The sequence below is a fragment of the Cygnus atratus genome, chromosome 3 (genome assembly GCF_013377495.2).
Source record: "Cygnus atratus isolate AKBS03 ecotype Queensland, Australia chromosome 3, CAtr_DNAZoo_HiC_assembly, whole genome shotgun sequence".
Classification (NCBI taxonomy): domain Eukaryota; kingdom Metazoa; phylum Chordata; class Aves; order Anseriformes; family Anatidae; genus Cygnus; species Cygnus atratus.
The window spans coordinates 62422288-62444014 of NC_066364.1; the positions used below are offsets into that span (position 1 = coordinate 62422288).

General features: G+C 39.8%; 1 protein-coding gene across 2 annotated transcripts; it reads left to right on the top strand.

Annotated features, from left to right (window-relative positions):
- Positions 1-16327: 16327 nt before the first annotated feature.
- CCDC28A (coiled-coil domain containing 28A) lies at positions 16328-21346 on the top strand. 2 transcript variants are annotated; one of them, XM_050709743.1, is made up of 6 exons: positions 16328-16345; positions 16628-16794; positions 17586-17749; positions 18721-18875; positions 19551-19573; positions 20597-21346. In XM_050709743.1, the coding sequence occupies exons 2-6, from the start codon at positions 16637-16639 to the stop codon at positions 20649-20651; spliced, it is 555 nt and encodes a 184-aa protein (XP_050565700.1). In that variant the 5' UTR covers positions 16328-16345; positions 16628-16636; the 3' UTR covers positions 20652-21346. The 2 variants fall into 2 exon arrangements, with proteins under 2 accessions (XP_050565700.1, XP_035394603.1); XM_035538710.2 differs by lacking the exon at positions 16328-16345 and having other exon boundaries at positions 16459-16794.
- The last annotated feature ends 381 nt before the right edge of the window (positions 21347-21727 follow it).

Sequence of the window (21727 nt, forward strand, 5' to 3'; positions counted from 1 at the left end):
AAGCTGTGTTTGCTTGGTTGGAAATTACTCATTTTTATTGTGAAGTTTTGGCAATAGGTAGCTTTAAAAGGTAAATTTATGACTCTGATATCCTTTCCTACAAAAGAAAATTCATATCAAGATTCTGATTCAGCAAATACTTTTGCATGTTCTATCTCTAAGCAGGAAAAATAGATCAGATTTTAACCCAATAGTGAATAATATCAATAAGCCAAAACTTTGAGCAACACCTAAATGCAGTAAAGATCCTCGGCTGCTGTGAATGAGCACAATTTCACTCTCAGGGAAGCCTACTTTACTGATGTCAATGATGCCTATGTCTGCAGAGTGTAAAATGAACCACCGTGACATCCCAAGTGCTGGTGGTAGGATAATGTCTCAGAAAAGAAGGTCTGGTTAGGACTGACAGTTAAACCAAGTTAAGAAATAAAACCGAATTTAAAATGCACTGGCATTTAGTAAAAAAAAAAAAAAAAAAAAAAAAATTTATATGTTTATTCCAGAATGATACTTTTTTTATTTTTTTTTCATTAATTTGCTTGGTTATCTTTTCCTGGGATGTGATGTTACTGTACTGAAAAATCAGAAAATAAATAAATAAATAAATAAACCACAAGTGTGAAAAAATGTAAATACTAAGTGACAGAGGTATGAATACCAATTAACTGAAGCCAGTAAATGATGCTCTCAGGCTTGATTCTTCACATGCAAAGGAAGGGATATAAGAAGGGAGAAGGAGCTTCGGTGCTTAAGCAGGTGGAGATTTAAAGTATTCATCGTGCTAGGAAGGAAGCTTTTTCAATTTCTAAGTCCAGCGGAAATACAGACCTTCATCGAGACTCCCCCAGATACCCATGAGGATTGTCTGCTTCACGCGGTTGTGGCTGGGAAGCGTTCACCTTCCCAGCAGCACGGAGAGGATGCTTGTGCCCCCTCCCATGCTGCCGCTGCAGCGCTTCCCCTTGCTGCCGGAGCGGGGGCTGCGAGCTGCTCCCCCAGCTCTTGCACAGGCAGGTGCCCGCCATGAGGAGTGGGAGACGTTCTGGGAAGGGGAACAGAGCCTGGAAAGGAGGAGATGCGAGGGAGGAGGGACAGCAGAAACTTGCACTAAATGTTTTTCAATTCAATATTGATTTCATTTTCAGTGCTAGCACTGGAAAGTTCATTAGATCTGAATTATAGCTGTCTACCTGCAGGACTTTAAGCCTGGAGTTAAATTACCAAATTAAGTGTTTAGTAACTTTCATGTGCTATTTCAAGAAACAGAAGGCAAGCCTTGTGGAAGTTACTCATCGCCTGCTGTGGGGGAACACCACCCTGCCCTCTGCTCGCTTCTGCAATCCCTCTGGGCTCCCAGAAGAGCAGCAGCGCAAGAACCATGCGGCCAACCATTAAACATTGGGCAGCTCTTCCTGAAATTGTAGTTACATGGTAGTTTAGATGTGGTCATCTGGGATCACTGGGCTCATCTATTGTAGCTTAGCCCACAGATTCAAGCTACCTGCCTACGTGTGCCAGCAAAACCCAACCAAGTCAATATGAAGAAGCACACAACAGTGTAGCTTGGGAGGAGGTGGGGTGTTTCTTGGTTGCTTCCAGAGCGGTGCAAATGAGTTCTGCTTTGTAATTTCAAAAGCAAGCTCAATGTTCTGGGCACATAGTCAGCTTCTGTAGTTTTGAGTTACTTTGGCTGTTGCATTGTAGGGGTTTGGTGAAGGCTTAAAATAGAGGCAATTCTGCAAGAGAAGGGTGTTTTCTGATATTTTATTCTTTCCTGGTTAACCAAAAGTATGTGGATGTTCCCAGTCTTGCTGGGGCTCTGGACTCTTTCAGTCATCTTACATTTCATTGCTGTCTCCAGTAGAAAACCTCTTTCAAAGAACCCCGCATGAGATATGAAGAAAATGGGAGTAAATCTGACTCCTGACAAAGTCAAATGGTCTCAGAATTTTACCCGTGTTTCTTTGTGATGTCTCTCATGACTGCTTACATTTTGTGCTGTATATAAATACTAACTAATAATCAAATCAATCACCACAGAAGAATGAGAGCTGTTTTGCAGTGTTTCTGTAAATTCACATGCCACTATGTCAGGCTGAAGGCCATCTTTAGCGGACAATGCAGCAAAACTTCCAATCACAACTTTCTTCAAGCTTACAAGGGTCTGTAACAGGTATTTTTGCTTACTGCAATCCTTACCCAATGGATCCCCCAAAATTCCCTCCTTGTCCCAAAGCAGAATCTTTAACTAATAATATCTCTGGTGACAACAAGCATTTCTCTGACATGGGTTGCTTACAAAGTCCTGTCTCCCTGAGCAGGGTTTCCAGTGACCGTATCCTTGTTCATCGACAAACTTCTGTCCACCCCAAGCTTTCCTTTTCTGGTGTATCCCTGGGGCAACTCCCTGCTTGAAGCCTGGAGCTGAGCTCCCTTTTCTACTTATTTCTGTAATATTTTTGCTCATTTCTTTCACCATATTATCTTCACCGTTAAACAAAGGCAGCAGTGTAACTTCAACACCTTCATTCCTGCTATTCTCACTACTTAGCAGATGTATCCACACTTTCATAGTAGAAGAGTTTAATAATTTCTGGAGTGCTATCTTAAAAGGTAGTAGTTTCGTGCACCTGTCCCTGCTCTCTTTTCTCAGCCCTAGCATTAAGCTAAGACTAATTCTCCAAGTCTGTCCAGCCTGTGGTTTAGTTGTTCTGCCAGCTGGTCCCTGAGCTTTTCAGACCTACAGCGCTCCTCATATCTACACAAGTGCAAGAGTCAGCACGCTGTGTTCTGCCAGCTTAAAAACTCTCAAACCCATTCTCATTTTTCTATCTTTACACAGCTGTCTTTGGATAAAAGAAAGCCATGCTAGCAGTGGGGCAGTGGAACAATCAAAGCTAACTGCAGTAGGAATGATACCATGGAGGAAGCAGTAGTTGTGATGGCATAAGGATATGATTCAGCACCAGCCAGATGCACGCTCTGCAAGCATCTGAAGACCTCAGTGTAAAACTGCTGCAGTTCAGCTGCATAAAATGAGTCTCTTGATGTGCTGTGAAGAACTTGCAGGAAAATCTGCTCTCACTATCTGCTCTTCAAGCCACAACAGTATGTAGCATCATTCTCGGGGGAGCAGAATGGTGGGGAAAAATCTAGGCTGTGAATAGAAAAACCATGCAAGAAATCGTAGAGTCTATGAGAACATAAGCATAGTGTTAAAGCTACCTCAGATCTCAGAGCACATAGTGATCATCAGAGACTTCTGGGCCCTGTGTTCAAGTGACTAGAGTGCAAAGAGAAGACTGCCAGCCACTCTGATCGGGTGGCACTCAGAAACAGCTCGCCTCTAGGACCCCAGTTCTTGGAAAATGGAAACAGGCCAAACAGGCCCAAGCTGAGTCTTCTAGAGAAACCAAGTTGCTGAGTGATTATCTCCACGTATTGGTAGTACTACTCCTAGAGTTGCCATACCAGTTTTCTTCATTTGGTTAAGGCATTTCTGTGTCTTTTAACAAAGTGCATTCCTCACTTCCACTTCCTCCATGGCAGGAAAAAACCCTTCTGTTCTAAAGGAACTTACTTCTTTTTTAACTGATCAAGTGTTTAGGTTTCTGCTTCACAAGGACTTAAGTCATCCAAATACCGTGTATAATTACAAATTATTACCAAGTTAGTTACATAGCTGCAAGCATGTGTACAGCAACTGACTGTAGGACAGGAATATGGGTATCATTATTTGTGAAAGAAAAACTTCATCTGGAAGAGCAAAGGCTGGAGGAATTATCAGCTGAAAATCAGACTCAACATATGGAGATATCATAAATGCTGAGCAAAGTCTTTTGCTGCCATCCCTAGCTTAATGAGAACAGTTTGTGTTGAAAGCTTTTGTAAATTCCATGTGAAATTTGTATTTATCTTAGACACTGACCACATTTGTGTCTTCGCTAATTGTGTTACATGTGGTCTCCTTTGAAGTAATTGCACAGTTTACATTTTGATTCATTAGCTAAATATTGGAACAAAAATAATAATAAAAAAGACAAAACATAACAAAACAATAAAAAACAACTAAACCAGTTTCAAAAACAATTCAGTCAAATAAGTCTTGAAAGTGTATTCTTTTAACAAGGCTGATTTTGTTCTCAGATGAACGCCTCAGGAGTCAGAGCAAACAATGCATCTGATGGATGGGAGCCTCTTCAGTTGCTCCCCGAACGTGCAGACTGTGCTGTTCACTAAAGCAGAACTCAGCTTCTCCTTTGGTACTAGCTTCCCACAATCCGTCACTGCATCTACAGCAAAGTACTTTTGACTATATTTATAATATTTCTTTAGAAATATGCATCCTTGCTTCACTTCAGTTGACGAACACAGACCAGTGTGTGCCAGTCAGTCACAAATGATTTTTGATACATTGCAGTGGTTCCTGCCTCATTAACACTGGAAAAATGCAGAACATGATAAACCGCCTACCAGCCGATGCAGATTTTCCCACTCTCTTCCTTGCAACTGAACACAGTTTGTCACTGTGGTCTGCAACATGGATGAAGCGGTCACTGGGGAAATTGCTGTATGCAGCAATCTGCAGCAGACTCTCCCGCTGCCTAAACTCACCCCTCTGTTTTTAAAAAGCACAGGGTACATCTTGAACCTTTCCTATAAAATAAAATTAAAAAAAAAAAAAGATAAAATATTTCCTGAACATAGTTAGCATATTATTCGTGTTTTGGATATTTACAGTACGTTTTCTTTGTTATATGCCAGGAAATAAAAATATGTTTGACTTTGAGCTGACTTTTAAGAATATTCATTTGGGAAGAAACTACCACTGTGGTAGATCATTAAAAGATTTCTAGATGCCTTGTTTAAGTTCCTTTGCATAATTTCACCTACCTGGTGATTGTTTGGGATGATATTCAGTGTGTTCATGCTACAAAGCTCAACGTTTCTGTTTATATACTCACTCAGTGTCAGAGACTGGAATATTGCCAATAAATAAAGGCTAGTAAAATATTTTTCGATTACAAAATAATAACTTGGAGGACTGACAGTAAGGGAAAAGCTCTTTTAAGGCGATCTAAATATTACACTGAGTAGCAAAGTACTGGAGTTACTGGAGTAGCATTTGAGGAGTTATATGCCTCCAAATTAGGTAACAAAGTGACACCTATGATTGCTGGCACATTTGTACTTTTTACTACCTGTGTGGTCATTGCTCCACTGCTTTATAACAAGTATAAATTATCTGAACTTCGAGTGTTGCAGAAACATTATTATTAAAATTTCTAACTTGTACAAACAAAAACTTATATTAAATTTAAAATAAAAGTGGTATTAGAAAACGTAAAGGAAATCGGAAGTTTTAGCATATACTGCTATCTGAATATTTCCCAAAAGTTTGTGGGTACCAAATATGTGATTATGCAATCACTGTAACAAATGCAGCTGTGTTTATTTTATTGCATAGATCAGACAAACTGTACAAGTTAAGCATGAGCATGTTGTTCATACATCAGTACAAAATGTAGCACAGTATGCAAGATTTACTTAGACCTTCTTTCTATTCCAAGTGTTTTCAAACTTGGCAGAGTACGCATTCCTTGGAGGACTACGAATATGCCAATTTTTAAGCATTTCTGGCAAAATAATCTTTTAGTTAGTTCAAGAAAAAAACATATAAACACTTTGCTTAATAATGTTGGAAACAAGTTTTAAATGCAGTGAAATGTACCTTAAGAAGTTCTGTTTGGCTTTTCTTCTCGTGGGGTGAAAGAAAGTATAAAGAATTTCAGTCCAAGGAAAAGTTTGTTTAGAAGAAAAAAAAAAAAAAAGAAAAAGCTGATTGTATTTGAGTCTCCTTCCAGGAGCCTCCCTTATGGTCTCTTTCAGAAATGTTTGCAGATTTAATCCCTGGTTGTACATAGAGAGAAAAAACTTAAAACACTCTTTCACAACGATGCCACTTTGGTTCTTTAACATGTTAACATTTTTATGCTTTATATTTAATGACAGTTATAACTACAGTTTTGAACACTAATAAAATTATTGTGATCCACAACCAAAACTTGTAAATGCATACAGTGAGTTATTTGACATTGAAGACTATAATTTTTAAGTAACTAAGCCTTCTCTATAGTTGTTGCTTTTAACATACTTTGGTAAGGAGTTTTTATTTAAACCCATTTTTCTACTAAGATTAATTGAGGAAAATCTTAAAATTCTTCTCATTAATATCAACTGTACTAAACTATGATTAACTATTAGGCTACATACAACTGCCTTCACTGGACTAGTCCTACTCTCATCATGTCCACTGTATTCCAACATGTATTTAAGTTGTCTTAAATGCTTTGTGACCAAGACTGTCCTTATTATAAAGGAATACGGTGCACACAGTCACAGGTGTTCAGTTCGGACCTGAGACCTCTTGCTGCTATTTTCATGTAGTATTTCCAATGCAAAGGAAAATGCTTTAAATATTTAACTTCTCCTTCCCTAATTACAGTTACTGGAGCAAAATCATGTTAAAAAGAAAACTCCAGTATACTGCTTAGTGTATGCATTGCTTAGAAACAGTTTTCTATGCAAATATTTGTGTGCATTTATTCTCTTAGAAAAGAGATTTTTGCTTATTTTGAGTTCTGCATTTGTATATGTCTAAGAAAACAAAGTCTGAAATTACAAACATGACTTCTGATGTCTGTCTGGTGGTCTGGAAGACTTCACGTAGTCAGTGGAACTTTTCAGCAATATTTCTTCTAGCCTGGAAAAAAAATGGTCATTTGACACTCTTAAGACATTATAGTGATTGTATTTATACTGAGCCACCAAGACCTAGAAGGGGAAGGGAATTCATTTTAAGATGTAACACAAAGAAGTAACTAGAGGCCAACTACACATCTGACCAGAAACAATTGCAGACTGCAAATAACTCATTGTCCAACTTTGATATTAAGATAACAATCTGAGTTTGGAAGTGATCTTTCATGCTCTCAATGTGCATTCAGTGAAGGAATTCTGCTTTCTTGCCTTCAAAGTTCTTTTCAGACATAATCTTCACAAATCTCACTTAAAAATTGGACTTTATTGAGTTGAATCAAATTTTCTAAACGAGGCCTATGATTTTGCATATCAAATTTTCCATTTAAAAAAGTGTGTCTCAAGAAGAAACTGATAACTTTGCTTGTTTTTCATTTATGTCAAAAGATCTGTCAACAAATTAACCTACAAATTCTTTCCAGTAACCTACAAAGTCATCCTTGACCATGGTGCCCACAGAACCTTAGACAAAATTTACTGCTATGCTAAAACCTTGGCGGATCATATAGATCCATGTTGTCTGTTTCCCCTTTTCCCATCTTCTTTTTTCTCTTTTGTCTTGTATCCATCTGCTGTACAACCTTTGTAATAGGAATTGCCTTCATGTGCTCCCGAGTTTGTACAGAGTTTGGTACCTTGGGATTATTGGCTATGACTGAAGATTCAGAGGTGTGTGCAGATGACAACACAGATGACAAACAATGGCTTATGTCCATAAGCCTTTTTTTGTTCACACTAGAGGTGAGGCTGAAATTGCTTTGAAAAGTTAATATTTATTTACTGGACCTTCCCTGACACCCCTAGGTTACACTGTACTAGCAATTGTGCTCAGTGGCATTTCATAGAGGGAACACGAATAGTAATTTATCCTACTGTCATTAGGTGTAAACAATGTAAAATAAATAAAACATTTTTTGTAGGCACTTAGCCAAGCTATGAAAACAATGGAGCAAGTATTTTATTTCAATTGTTATCTTAAGACTTTTTTTTTTTCTGTCTTGCTCCATTACAATCATCTTATGATAAATTACTGAACAGTACAAAAAGCAGGCTACAGAAAACAAAAGATGCACTTTGGTTCTTTGTGATATGAGCGGCATGTTCTATCTTGTTGTGCTGAATTAATCATAAACAACATTCAATATTTAAACAATATTTCAATATTTAAAATGGGGAAAGAGCAGGTGCCTGCCAAGTACAACTGTTATGAGTTTAAGGTTAAATAAAATGCAACAATCCTTTCCATGTATCATTTCCAAAACACAGCCTGCACTATGTCCCCAGTCGTACATGAGGAAAGCCTTCCGTCAAGTGTTTTCTGATCTGCTCTTGGAGAGTTCAGTTTTGCTGACCTTAATGGAATTCATGTAAATACCATGTTGCTGATCTTGGAGTGTTTGTAAACATGGTTACAGTTACAATGAGAGGTAAAATAAGCGCTTGCAAAAATAAGTCAGCAGGTTGCCCAAGGATGACGGACTTGCCCTACGTTTATTCTGATTTATTTTAAAAGCATATATAAAATCCATCCTTGTCTAATATTCAACATGCAAGCATTTCCAAGCTTTTTCTCAAGTCTATCAATGGGTCATTTGTATCCTGTGAGAAAGACTATTTATGATAAAGTATTTTGAAAAGTGAGCAAGCAAGACAGGGACAGAGAAGGAGACTAGCGATCCTCCTGTGTGAAAAGTCTTTTCCCTACCTGCTTTCATTCCACAACATTCCCTTTAGGTGTCTCACAGCCTTATCCTTCAAAAAACCCTACTCTTCTTACAACATGCCAGTCTTCAGAGACATGGAATATGTTTAAAAATAATTCAAAATGCGAATGTATTACACACTAGTGAACCGCCAATGCATTTCTCACTAATCCTAGTTTTACATCCCTTACAGAATCAAAAAAAAATGCATTAACTTTGGGATTATATCTGAAGTACTGTTTGTGCTGATAGATCCAATGAGAGACTCTCCCTTTTCAGCTGGAGTACTGGGGAGCACTAGTATTGAAGAAACTAATTTACAGTCCCAAAGTGCTTTTACCTCAGAGGATCTTACTGCACGTTACACATATTTAAACTTAGAGGAGGGCAAATGCAGCTGTACGATGGCTTTGATATCTATTCAACAAACACTTAATATGTAGAAAATTAGCATGTTTTTACATAACTAAAAATTCTGTCATGATATATACCTAGAGGGTGATCAAATCAAAGTTGTATAAGGAAAAACATCTTCACTAGAAATGTAGAGCAGTACTGGAACACGGATCACCTGTTGAAGGTTTTGAGACAAATCCACAGTGACCTGATGTGACAATAACCCTGGTCTGAACAATATGCTGTACCACAGGATTTTTGTGCAGTCTCTGTCCTTGGAGGATTTCAGGATAGGCTGGATAAAACCCTGGGTAACCTGGTCTGAGCTCACAGCCCCTACTTTGGCTTGGAGACCTCATGAAGTTCTTTCCAACCTGAAGCATCCTATGATGCTATTTCCATGATTCTGTGCATATTAAATCCAGACTAAGTAGGGAACATATTCATTATATTTTTTCAACATAAATTTCCTGACATATAAAAGAAGGAAACTCCTTCTCCTCCAAAAAGACACACTACATTGCCACCTACCTGCATCGTCAGCTAGCATAAAACTGTTAGCTCTTCTACAGAGACCTGATCAGCATTTGAACTAATGAAGGATCTGATATCTACACTAGCATCGTGAGTGGGAAACCACTGAACAGGAATAAGATACTACCAGTGACTATCACAGATAGATTGCAGGACTTGGGAGCCCAGGATTAGTTTCCAGGTTTTTTTTTAAAGATGTTCTAACAGGTGCAACCTGGAAAGAATCTTAGTGGTCTCTTTTTCTTCCCTTCATCCCCCCACCTCTGCTCTGAAGATTCCAGCAGTAACTTCAGTTACACCAAATATAAGATGTCACCTTCTCTTTTTATCATTATCTGTTTAAAACACAGAATTGAGAGTTATTTGCTGCTGCTGCTTCCCTTTGTGGATGCCACAGGCAAGCAAACTTCAGCAGCAATCACACTTTTGGTGTATTTTAGAACCACTTTTGGTTAACTTCAGCAATAAAAAAAATAACTTATTCTAAATTCAAGGAAGAATGCTCACTATTTGAATTTGGCAACAGGCAGTTGTTCCTATTCAATCTAGAGGGGTGTCTTGGGAAAGAAAGCTGGGAGTTTCCAGATGCCCAGAGAACTCTTCAGAAAAATACTGAGGCCCATAAGCCTTTGGGAGACAAAGTCTGGAGAATGTAAGGGAAAGAAAAGTTTCCACAACTCAAAATAATGGGGGGAAATTTCTGGTGTTCAGAAAGGAAGATAGACTTCCTTTGCCCAGGAGATATAGCTGTGAAGTTTTGGGAGTCTCCTAAGATGGGTAGGTTAAAGCAGAAGAAATGGAACTGGAATATGAACATCTGACAATGCTTGGTTAATGACCTCTGTATGTGCAGCCTTGGAACTGAACATTATGAATCCTTTTTTTTTTTTTTCCTAACAGTCTAGGAGTTATGCAAGCAAAATTCCCCAAATAACTGGAAAACAGGAGCATGAAAAAAGAAGCATTAAGTTACAACGTTGCCATGTATCACTGCTAGATCTGTCTCCCAAATGATCAAGTTTACAGTAAGTAAAGACCTTCCTATCTCTTGTACACCTTTCAGAATAAAATCCAGAGCTGGGTAGAAAGATTACATTTCATGACCCAGCCTATGTCTATAAAGATAACAAGTAATCAAGCATTAGTATTTGTTAGCAATTTGAAAAGGCAACTGGTGTCAGGGAGCAGTGAGGCCTGGCTGCTCCCCAGGAGAAGGGCCCTGCGTAGGTCGTGCCCTCAGCGACACGGCACCATCCCAAGGGGTCTGAGCATGGCGGGCGGAGCCAGGTGCCTGTCACAGGGTCCATCGACAACCCCAGGCACAGCAAGCCCTGAACCAGGACCAGGGAACCCAGTGAGGAGCAGCAGGGTCAGGGCTGGAGACAAGGCCCCAGCATACACCCAAGGGGTCCATCCAGGAGCTGGAGAGAGAGCTGGAGGCTGGCACCCTTATGGCGTAGCTCAGAGAGGGACTGAAGGCCCCAGCTGACCTGAAATGGGGCTCCTGGGCCCATGGGCAGTGAGGTGGGAGGTCCACAGTAGGGCTGGTCAGGGCCATTCAGTTAGGACACTGAGCTATACAGACCTTTGTTCAGACTGACACAGCTGCCATTCATTATAGCTGCTGGCATTCAGCAAAGCTGCCAGGATGAGCAGAATCAACTTTCATTTCCAGAGAGCTCCTAGGTTCTGGGGAGATCACATCAGTCTTTGAGGGACTATAAAAGCAAGGGGACAAAGCAGGGCTGGAGAGGAGAACTGAGGGTATACCTAGACAAAGAGAAGGAACAAAGAGGGGCACAACTAGCACAGGTGTCTCCAGAAGTGAGGAAGGCTGGAACAAAACTGGCTAAGGAAGCCTCTGGAGAACATTCCCAGGGAACTAAAGAGGTTGGTACACTGTAGGACACTGCGTCAAACTGAAAGGAAAGGAAAAGCTTCGAGCCTCAGAGGTGGCTTACCTGTTACCTAAAAGACTCTGTTTTCCACGTGGTTCTGCTAGCGTCTTCTGTTCTTCCTCTTTCCTCTCCTTGTTACTCCACTGTGGTTGCCTGAATCACCTTGCTGCTGGCCCGAGGAGGTTGTTTATTCAACACATACATTCTGGCAAAAGATTTTTATTTTATTTTATTTTTTTAAGCAGGTCACATATTTAATGTTTTGGTAACTAACAAAGTGTTGAATTTTGTTTATTTATTTATTTATTTTCAGTAAGCTAACATTGGCTTACACACACCATATTCGTGGAGGTTTTTAACTACTTGTTCTCTGGTGTAACAGTTTTGACTTCAGATGGACCATTCATGTCTGAGATGCAGGAACTGATCAGTAATAATACAGAAGTCTAAATATTTATCTACACTAATATTAGTTCATTTAGATAGGCAGATCATAGTGTGGAGAGAGAGAGAGAGAGAGAGAATATAAATACACATGTTGACACTTTTTCAGTGACATTTCTTGAGGGCATATCTGTCATCATTCTGTAAAGCAGTAAAAAATGCATGCCTAACACACGATTCTACATCTGTATTATTTCCATTGTTAATTCATTTTCTTTATATATCATTTCAACTTTGCTGCACTATCAGCAGCTTAGCTGGCTGATAAATACAGACACACTTAGCTATGCTGCTCATCTTAAAAAAAGAAATAAGTACTTTACTTCACATGAACAGGTATGTCCCATACTATGATGTGGGGTTTTTTTTCTTTCTTTTTTTTTTTGGAAGGCAACACTACAGCAATGTCGTGCTTCCAAGAGTACAAGGTACAACCCTGTGAAATACACCTGAGATTAATTATATCAGCCAAAGAACAAGAGGCTTTCATCACTTTCTTGGAAGCCTCTAGAACCTACTTGCCACCTCATGTTAACCGAATAGGGCTTTCAAAAAGAGGAATCTGTCTTTATTTGCATGCATATCTCAATACAAAATACATACTTATTTCTTTGAAGTTCTTCTTCAAAGCATCCTCAAAGGTGGGCCTCTAGTTTGCAAGGAGATATATATGTAAATAAAATCAGATTCGATTAACTTTTTAATTTGCTTCTTTAATATTAAAATTGTTCCTATTAAAACATTTACCCTTGGATTGCTTAAGTCAACAAGTATATGCATACGCTAGCATTGCAATGTTTGCTGGTGTTGTCAGAAAGAAAAAAAAAAGAAAAGAAAAAAAAAGCCTTATATAAGAAGAAAAAGCATTTTCCAAACTGTGAATCATTACCACAATACAAAATTATGCAAAAGCTCAGCTAAATGGAGACAATCCAAAACATACTTTTTTTTTTTTTCTTTTCCCTCCTGGTGAGTGTATGATATCATTATTTGATTCCAGACAACAGTGTTATCTGCAATAGGATTTGTAGTATCAAATCATGACCACACTACCTTTGATTCTTTGCTCTTAACTTACTATTATCTTTCATAAGAAATTAATTAGTCGCTATAAAATTACTTTCACTATGAAAACATACAATAAGGTCAGATGCTTTCCCAATTATCTGCCCCTGTAGGCTCTAGTAAATCAGATATAGAAGTGAGTAACAGACATTTTAATAATATTCTAATATCAGGCAGTGTGCAGTGATAACAAATGTTATTTGTTAATATATAATATATAATACATAATTAAATGTTATAGTAAAACATTACCCGCATGCTAAAACTTATTGTAGGTCTTTCCTGGGGTGTCCTAGGGAAATCACACACTGTGCATATTCTGTTTTTATAAGAATAACTATGTATGTATTTGATCCCTCATACTGAGAGATGAAATTGCAGCAGGATTGATAGTGGAATCTAAATGCTTTCCGAATATAAAAGTAATTTTATTTTAAAAAATGTTTACATTCGTCACGGAAAGAATTTCCCTTTATTTGAAACAAACCAACAAACAAAATGTTCTATTTCAACTGCTTTGGAAGGAAGGAAGAATTCCTAGTCACCTTGCAACCCAGCGGTCTAGCCTCTTTGCTTCATTCTGCACACACAGACCACCAATAATCACAGGAAAAAAAGCCCTCTCTATACAAGCTGCAAGGAGGGTACATTTACTTGCTTACACAGTGTGCGAGAAATGAGATAGATGAACACCAGCTCTTCAAAAGTTACTTAATAGAAACTTAATAGAAACAGTATTTATTGTATAGAAATCTCCCAAATACCTGCAAAAATGTTTCTGCAAAACTTGTTTTTTTCCAGTTTTGCAGGCCTCATATATATGTATATATATGTATATGGGTGAACGAGGATTTTACTCACGCAGCTCTGTGGATGAGAGTTTGTGACTGGCTTAGAGCTTACATGAATTTTGCCAGCTCTTGTCTACTTGGATATCAGAAAACTTTTGTATTAAGGAATCAAAAAGATAATAAATGACTGTTTCTGTTTTTCTACCTTTCTTTTAAGTCTTTCACCACCACATTTTTGTTTAATGTATCTCCAGTGTTACAGAACCTTTTTTCTTTCACTTTTTTCCTTTTTCTTTCATGTTTTACTTTTTCTTTTCCTTTCTCTTTTTTCTCTTTTTCTTTCACCTTTTTCCTTTCTCTTTCACATTTTAGTTTTCCTTTCTCTTTTTCTTTTTTCTTTCACTTTTTTCCTTTCTCTTTCACATTTTACTTTTCCTTTCTTTCTTTTTTCTTTCACTTTTTTTCCTTTCTCTTTCACATTTTACTTTTCCTTTCTCTTTTTCTTTTCTTTCACTTTTTTCCTTTCTCTTTCACATTTTACTTTTCCTTTCTCTTTTCTTTTTTCTTTCACTTTTTTCCTTTCTCTTTCACATTTTACTTTTCCTTTCTCTTTTTCTTTTTTCTTTCACTTTTCTTTCTCTTCCACGTTTTACTTTTCCTTTCTCTTTTTCTTTTTTCTTTCACTTTTCTTTCTTCCACGTTTTACTTTTCCTTTCTCTTTTTCTCTTCTTTTCTTTCACTTTTCCTTTTTTCTTTCTCTTTCGCATTTTTCTTTTCCTTTCTTTTCTTTTTCTTTCACATTTTTCTTTCTTTTTCCTCATTTTATTTCTCTTTTCCTCTTTCTCTTTCTTCCTTTCTTCTCACTTGTGCCTTTTTTTTTCCTACAAGACATATAGCTTTAGTGTAAAACCCCGTAGACTATATTCCCATATGTGAAATTTTAGTCTATTGGTGATGGTCTCTGGCACAGTTCTCTTGCAAGAAAATTGTTCAAAACATACCAGAACCGACTGAGCAACTCAGATCCCAGCTGTATTTTGCTACCCAGAAATTACTTCCACTGCAGCTTAATGCCAGAGGGCCTTTAGACACTGTCCTTCATCTGAGTGTAATTGCAACTGCAATCTCCCTTTGGCAGCACCACTTTACAGGCTCAAAGTGGCCATTGAGTCTCACAATTGAAACGCCTTACTGAAAGTCCTGATGAAGCTCTGTTATGGCCCCTTAAATCTAATTCAAGATCCGGAAGAAGGTTCAGGATCAGTGTATAAACAGAGAATCATTTTTTGATATTAAAGAAGGTCCAGGTAGAGGTTGGGATACATCCTAACTGCTCACCTTTCAGGGTAATATGGCCTTTCACGCAATAGCTTTATACTGAGACATACCATGGAAACATTCACGGAAACATACATACCATGTAAAGCTGCTGGCCAGTGCTTGCACTCTGGGTGTTGCAGCTCATATCACCCTTCACTCGTGGTGCATAAGCTATATCTCTGTTTTCATCAGAAAACATACAGTTATGAGCATGTTCTTAGGTGAAAACTAAAATCTCATTGCTAATAGAAGAAATTCAAGTTGACAAGCACATAGTAGAGATAGTTGACAAGTTCATCTCTCTAGAAGAATTAGCCACATGGGAAAAACCAACCCCAGCTACAAGCCATTACAGTGAAGGATGGGCAAAGCATTCAAGTCATTAAAGTCATCAATGACAGGGGGCATGGAAGAGAAAGTGATTACTAGAAATGCAACTGTTTGAGTTCCTCTACAAGAGACAGAACCGGGAAATGCACTTCGGGGGACCGGAACTCATTAGTTCCTATGGGTAGGTAGGCACGCCCCGCTGATGGTACCTGCCTTGAAACTTAAGCTCCTGCAAACCAGCTACTGGAGACTGCAACTGAGGTTGGAAAGGACAGGAGATGTATGAAGCTAAACTTGGTATCAGGGTCCTCCTCAGTCAGTTTAGATCAATAACTCCCCTGGGAACACCTGTGGCAGGGATGAAGTTGTAATGACAAAGCACGGACCTTCGCTTATCTGATCTCTTATTTACCCCTGATACTTAACAGAAAGCTGTAAAAGTGCAATTGAAAAGGTAAAAAAGTATCCAAGGGCTATGGAGATGGAGAGCGCGAAGCGCTGCTGCCCTCTGGAGCACAGAGCCTGTCACCGACAAGGATTCGTGCAGCCTGCAGAGCTCCAGGCGTGCCGAGACACCCCCGTTTGCAGTCCCGCATCTCTGCACACGACAGTCCTGCGGGCAGGAATACCGCCAAGGGGACACCGGGGGCTGTGGGACGGGCACCCCGAGCTCCCCACGGGGCCACCCGCTCCCACAGCCGGCACGGGGACTCCCCCGGCGCTGCTACCACAGGCGGCCACTCGGGCGCCGACGGCCGCTCGGCCCAACGGCCCGCCCCGCCCCGCCCCATCAGCCGTTAACGGCTGCGCGCCGCCATCTGCACGCGGGAGGCGGGGGGACGGGGGGGAAGCTCGCACACATGCGCAGAGCCTCCTGCCGCGGGGGGTTCTGGGGATGGTAGTTGCTGTGCCCGCCACGCGGAGGGGGCGGTGCCTCCCACAATGCCCCGCGCAGGGCAGGCCGGCCCCACCTCCGGCTCCGCCCCTCCCCGCAGCCACGTGACCCGCGCGCCGAGCCCGAGCCGGCCGCTTCCGCGGGGGCGGGGTGAGGGCCGGCGGGGCCGGGGGTCCGCGCGCGCGGGGCAGGGGGCGGGGCATGCGGCGGGGGGGGCGGGGCCTGCGGCCCTATATAAGGGGCGGCGGCGGGGGGCGCGGCCGTTAGTGGGGATGGGGCCGCGGCGGCGGGCGGTGCCGGGGGGTGCCCGGGGGCTGGGCTCTGCAGCCGGAGGAGGCTGAAGCGGCGCCGCTGCGGCCCGGTGCGTGCCGTTATGGCCGGTGCCGGGGTGAGCGCGTGTCTCTGAGCGCGCTTTTCCCCTGCGGAGGCAAGCCGGAGGAGATGGAGGAGAGGAAAATCAAAAGGCGGAGCCCCAAGGCAGCCACCGCCCACCCCGCGCAGGCCGCCGGCTCCAAGAAGAGCGCGGTGCCCGTCAGCAAGAGCACGGCCTTCGGCAGCAGCGCCCCGCAGCCCGCCGCGCAGAAGCCCAAGCTGAAGAGGTGCGGATGGGGGGCAGGATGAGCTACAGCAGTTGTGCTTTCGTTTGGGGAGCTCCGTTCAGAGAGCGGTAGCGCCCAGGCGTGTTGCATGCGGAGGGGCAGTCAGCCCTTGGGAAAGCACCGTTTTGGAACAGTCCGTGAGTTACTGATGCCGCATGGGTTTTTAGATTGAGAATGTAGAACGCTTTTAGCAAGTTTAACGCTTGTTCAGGCATGGAGCGGTCCGTGTGGTATGCGTTAAGAGTACCGGCAGGTTGCTTCTGACGTTGGGTTTTACAAAATTTGGAGGCTTTAAGAAGGAGCGCTAGGAAAACCTGTCTGAGGGGCAAGGGGATCTTCCTGGGTAGATGATAATGAGCCATTTCCCACACGTTACAGAGCATAGGCGGGTTTGACAGTGCGTGTGTATGATTTATGAGGGATTTTTCTGTCTTCTATTTGCTGATGATTTTTGGGTGACTATATAGCCTGTGCCCTGTGTTCCTTTTGGGTAAGGACACACAGAGCAATCCAATACAATCCAATACTTAGGTTATCAAGATGGCTGTTACATACATGTTTTGTTTCTCACTATTAATAGGAAAGTAGATTGTTGGAATCCTTATTTTGCAGTATTAAACTGTCAAGACTGTGTTTTTTATTCTTAAGACAAGCTTGTGATCTATTAACTTGAAAGGAGTATTTGAAATATTTTTCATTTTATTTTCACAGCCCAGTTGTCAAATGATTCTACATCTCAGATTTTCAAAGGAAGTAATGTATCATTTTGTTTAACCATTTAATTTCTTCAGAGTAATAAAAGAGAAAGCCAAACCTCCAGGAGGCGAAGCAAAAGGGGCACAGGCAGCACCAATCCAGCACTCTTTTCTCACAGATGTATCAGATGTCCAGGAAATGGAAAGGGGACTTCTGAGCCTCCTGAATGACTTCCACTCTGGCAAACTTCAAGCATTTGGTAAATGTGTGAATTATCTGTACAGAATGGTTGCTTTTTAAACTACCTGATGGTGACATCTGCAAACAAGTGTGCTATGTTGACAGACTGCTGGTTTGTCTTATTAGTCTCTGCTGTATGAAATCAAGGTTAATAAGACTGAATAGATCATACCATATTTTTTATATGGTAATGCTGTTTTATGTTTGACTTTGAGATGATTCAAATGCCATTTGATTGTACCTTCCAACCAACATGACATGCCTAGGGCAGTACCTCAGCTTGTAGACTTCAGGTACCAAACTTAAAGCCACTTTTGATACCTTCTACTAAGAAATCACTTTTTGGTACCTGATTTTACAGTGTATTAACACTTCATATGCTGTTGGTAATGACTCTTATGGAGTAAACTGTAATTCAATGCAAATTGCATTATACTCATCATATTCTTATGTTAACATCATATTTTACTGTTCTTACTACTTCACAGTTGATGGAGCTTTCAAAAAGCCATAAGCGACTCTTCTACTTCATTTTTTTCTGCATTGTGTAGAAAGATGCAGGTATGCTTTTGCAAGTTTAGCATTAGGTCAGCATGTCACATTACGTCCACATTGATTTTATGTGAGAATACAGAAAACCTATAATGTATAAAGAATCAGTTACACTGAAGAAAAATCCCAAGATTAATCAAAATTAGGAAGGTTTATTATGATCAGATTTAAAAAAAAATACAGGGATTGAAAGTCAAAATGTAGTCAGTAAATGTATAATCTTAAAGTACATCCAACACTTACCAAAAATCAGCACAACACTAACACCAGACAGAATGACTGAAATTTCAGTAGTGAAAAAGGAAGAAATCCTCTAGAAAACAAGTTAACTTTTAAACTTGATGCTTAAATTCATATTCTCTAATGTAAAAAACTATCTTCATGCTTTCAGTTGTTCCCTCCGGTTTCTTTCTCTAAAGCTGCTGTTTGTCCTTTTAGGAAATGAATGTTCCATAGAGCAAATGGAGCATGTGCGGAGTATGCAGGAGAAACTTGCTCGCCTCAATCTGGAGCTCTATGGGGAGCTGGAAGAACTCCCCGAAGATAAAAGAAAACTAGCCAGTGACTCCAATCTGGATAGGCTGCTATCAGATGTAAGTACAGGGAAGGCAGGAGACACAGTCCATGGATTGTGTTTAAAACACTGCTGGAGGGGTACTGATTTTGCGCAGACTGCAACCCATGACGAAACTTAGAGCTGAGGAAAACAGTTATGTAACAAGTAAAGACATGTCTTAGCTGCTTCATCTTGGTTTTGAGAAATACAGTACCTTGTTTTCTTTTTTTGTAGACTGCTGCTTGTTTTGGTGAGTGGAGCAGTCTAGCTGTAAACTGTCTGAGGGTGTAGGCATTTTTAGAGACAGCCTATAGATCAGCTATGACCATTTTCCTGTGGCACTTCCTCTTTCATCTGTGGAAGATGACAAGGATTTTTGATCTACACATTCAACACTTTCAGTTTCTTCTTTCTCTAGTGTTTCCATACAAACAAATCGCTAAATTGCTAACATTTAATTTCAATTGAACAACAAAATTTAAGATTTAATTGTTAAAATTCAAGTTGTTAAAACTTCTTGATATACAGATTTAAATTTGTTGTTCCAAAATTCAGTGCAGGTTTGCTGTTCTTTTTCTAATCAAATCAAACATGTCAGCTCAAACCATTAATGATTTGCGTTGTTGTTTTAAAATACTTCTTGCATTTTATCAGCGTAATTGTTGCCTTTAACTGAAATGCATTTCTGATACTTTCTATACTTACTTTGCAGCTGGAAGAACTGAATTCATCTATGTATCCTTTTCCTTAACTGTTTATTGTGCATTATAATTACTCACTGTAAGCATGTTACTGTGTATTTCCCTGTAACTGGTATCTTCCTAGGAGTCAGATCTGTTCAATAATGTCCCTTCTTTGCAATTAGTATTGTAATATAGCATGGATTTTAGGTCCTTCTACTTCATAAATTACTAGATCTAATTACAGGATGTTTTTCATGTAGTGATTTATTTAGCTAGAATTCAACACTTCGACAGTTTGTTGGCTGTAGATAACAAAGCCCATCAGAAGCAAAGTCTCCATGTGCACTTTGCCAAGAAAATCTGAAACAAACATATTCCTTCTCTAGTATTCAGAAGTACTGTCTCATTGATAAGTGAATCCTAATTCCTTTATTTTTTTTTCTCTAGGAATATATGCAGCTCTTTAGCACTGATTTTTACTGTGGATATGGGGCTAGCCTTTCTTTTATTATTTCTAGAGTCAGGCTACAGGTGCATTGATTACTTCAGCTGACCTTAGGTAATTGAACAAAATGCATGCTCTTAACCCATCAAGAAGACAAAGCTACATGGCTTGGCTTGTATGTTGTGCTTTCGGTGAGCTGAGAATACAGGTGAGGAGCGTTGCATTTAGTTTATACTACAGTCTAGATATTTCTTTTTAAAAAATGTGTATTCACTGAGGAAGGTGGTACTCTAGTTTAAGATACAGAGAATACATACATCAGTGCACCATCTGTGAAAAGCTGTCTAAGCCCAAGTCTCATGAACAATGTAAATGGCATGTAATAGTGGTAACATTCCTCTGCCATTCTCCCTTAATCTGCTAGCTAACTCTGGAGTTAAGTAATGCTTCATTCTTACTGAGAGGATTAATCCATTGGTTGAAAATGAATCTAGGTCTCAGAACTGAATCTGGACTGGTGCATACCTGATCTGTCACAGGACTAAGTGCCCCATGGTTTCATATAACATCGTTATCTTGTTTATACCTCATCTATTTGTGAAAATGTTATTCCTTAATGTCTTGCTTCAGCCAAAAACTACATTTAGCAGATGCTCAAGATATTCCAAATAGTGCCACAGGCTGAAAAGAACAGCTTTCTGAAGTTGGGTTCTTGCAGTTTTCTGTGTTTTTTTTTTCCCTCCCTGCCACTGGAAGCTAGAGTTGTTGGTGGTGTTCTAATCATCTTACACAACGAAGAATCAAAGTGCAAATCCAAGTGTTTACTCTTGCGCATTCCTCTTTGAGTACTGCATTTGGTCAGTACTCAGTTTCTAGGGACTGAAGTAGGTGGTTGTGATGGTGGTATGATTTATATTATTGCCTTATTTAATGGGGAAAATGGGGGAAGTGTGGAAGGAAATCTATTCTGCTCAGTGTTGTTCATATTGTTGAAAATGGTATGTATATAAGCTCATTTGTATTTCTCCAAATTTTCTGGAGGTAGTAGTGTTGTTGTTTTCCTAATCAGTACATAGACAATCTGCACACTGTCCTTAGTGTGTTTTGTTTACTAGTACTGCCACTGAAATTTTAATTTATTGTCAAAAGACATTTTAAATGTAAAATTTTATTTAGAGGCGGTGCTTTCTGTTCAGCTATGTTAAGAAATGAGTTCTTACATGGTATGAATAGTTGCAGTTTACTTTTTTCATTACTGAATAATTATGAAATGTCACTAAACAGAATTAGCATGCATGATAACTGTCCATATATCTTGATTAAGTTCTGTGAAATTCAAAAATTTGAAAAGTTACTGTTCAATAAATCCACTATACATAATTCTGCAGTTGTTTGTTATAAATAATCTGGTAGAAACAATACCTCTGTATTCACAGGAAGAAAATCTGTATTAGTATGAAGTAAGGCTGCTTTTAGATCCAAAATTTCTATTCTAAGGCATGAAACCATGTCTTTGGTTCTAGATTTTATGTTAGATGATACATGCAAATTCTGTTGTATATACTTATAATACAAGGGGTATCATAGAATCATAGAATGACCTGCATTGAACAGGACCTTAAAGATCATCCAGTTTCAACCCCCCTGCTCTGGGCAGGGTTGCTGACCGCTAGAGTATATCGTTAACCTTCTACTTGAGAGTAAAGCTTTCATCCCTCCAAAGGAGGCATGTGTCCAGTGAGTAAACAGTGCAAAATTGGA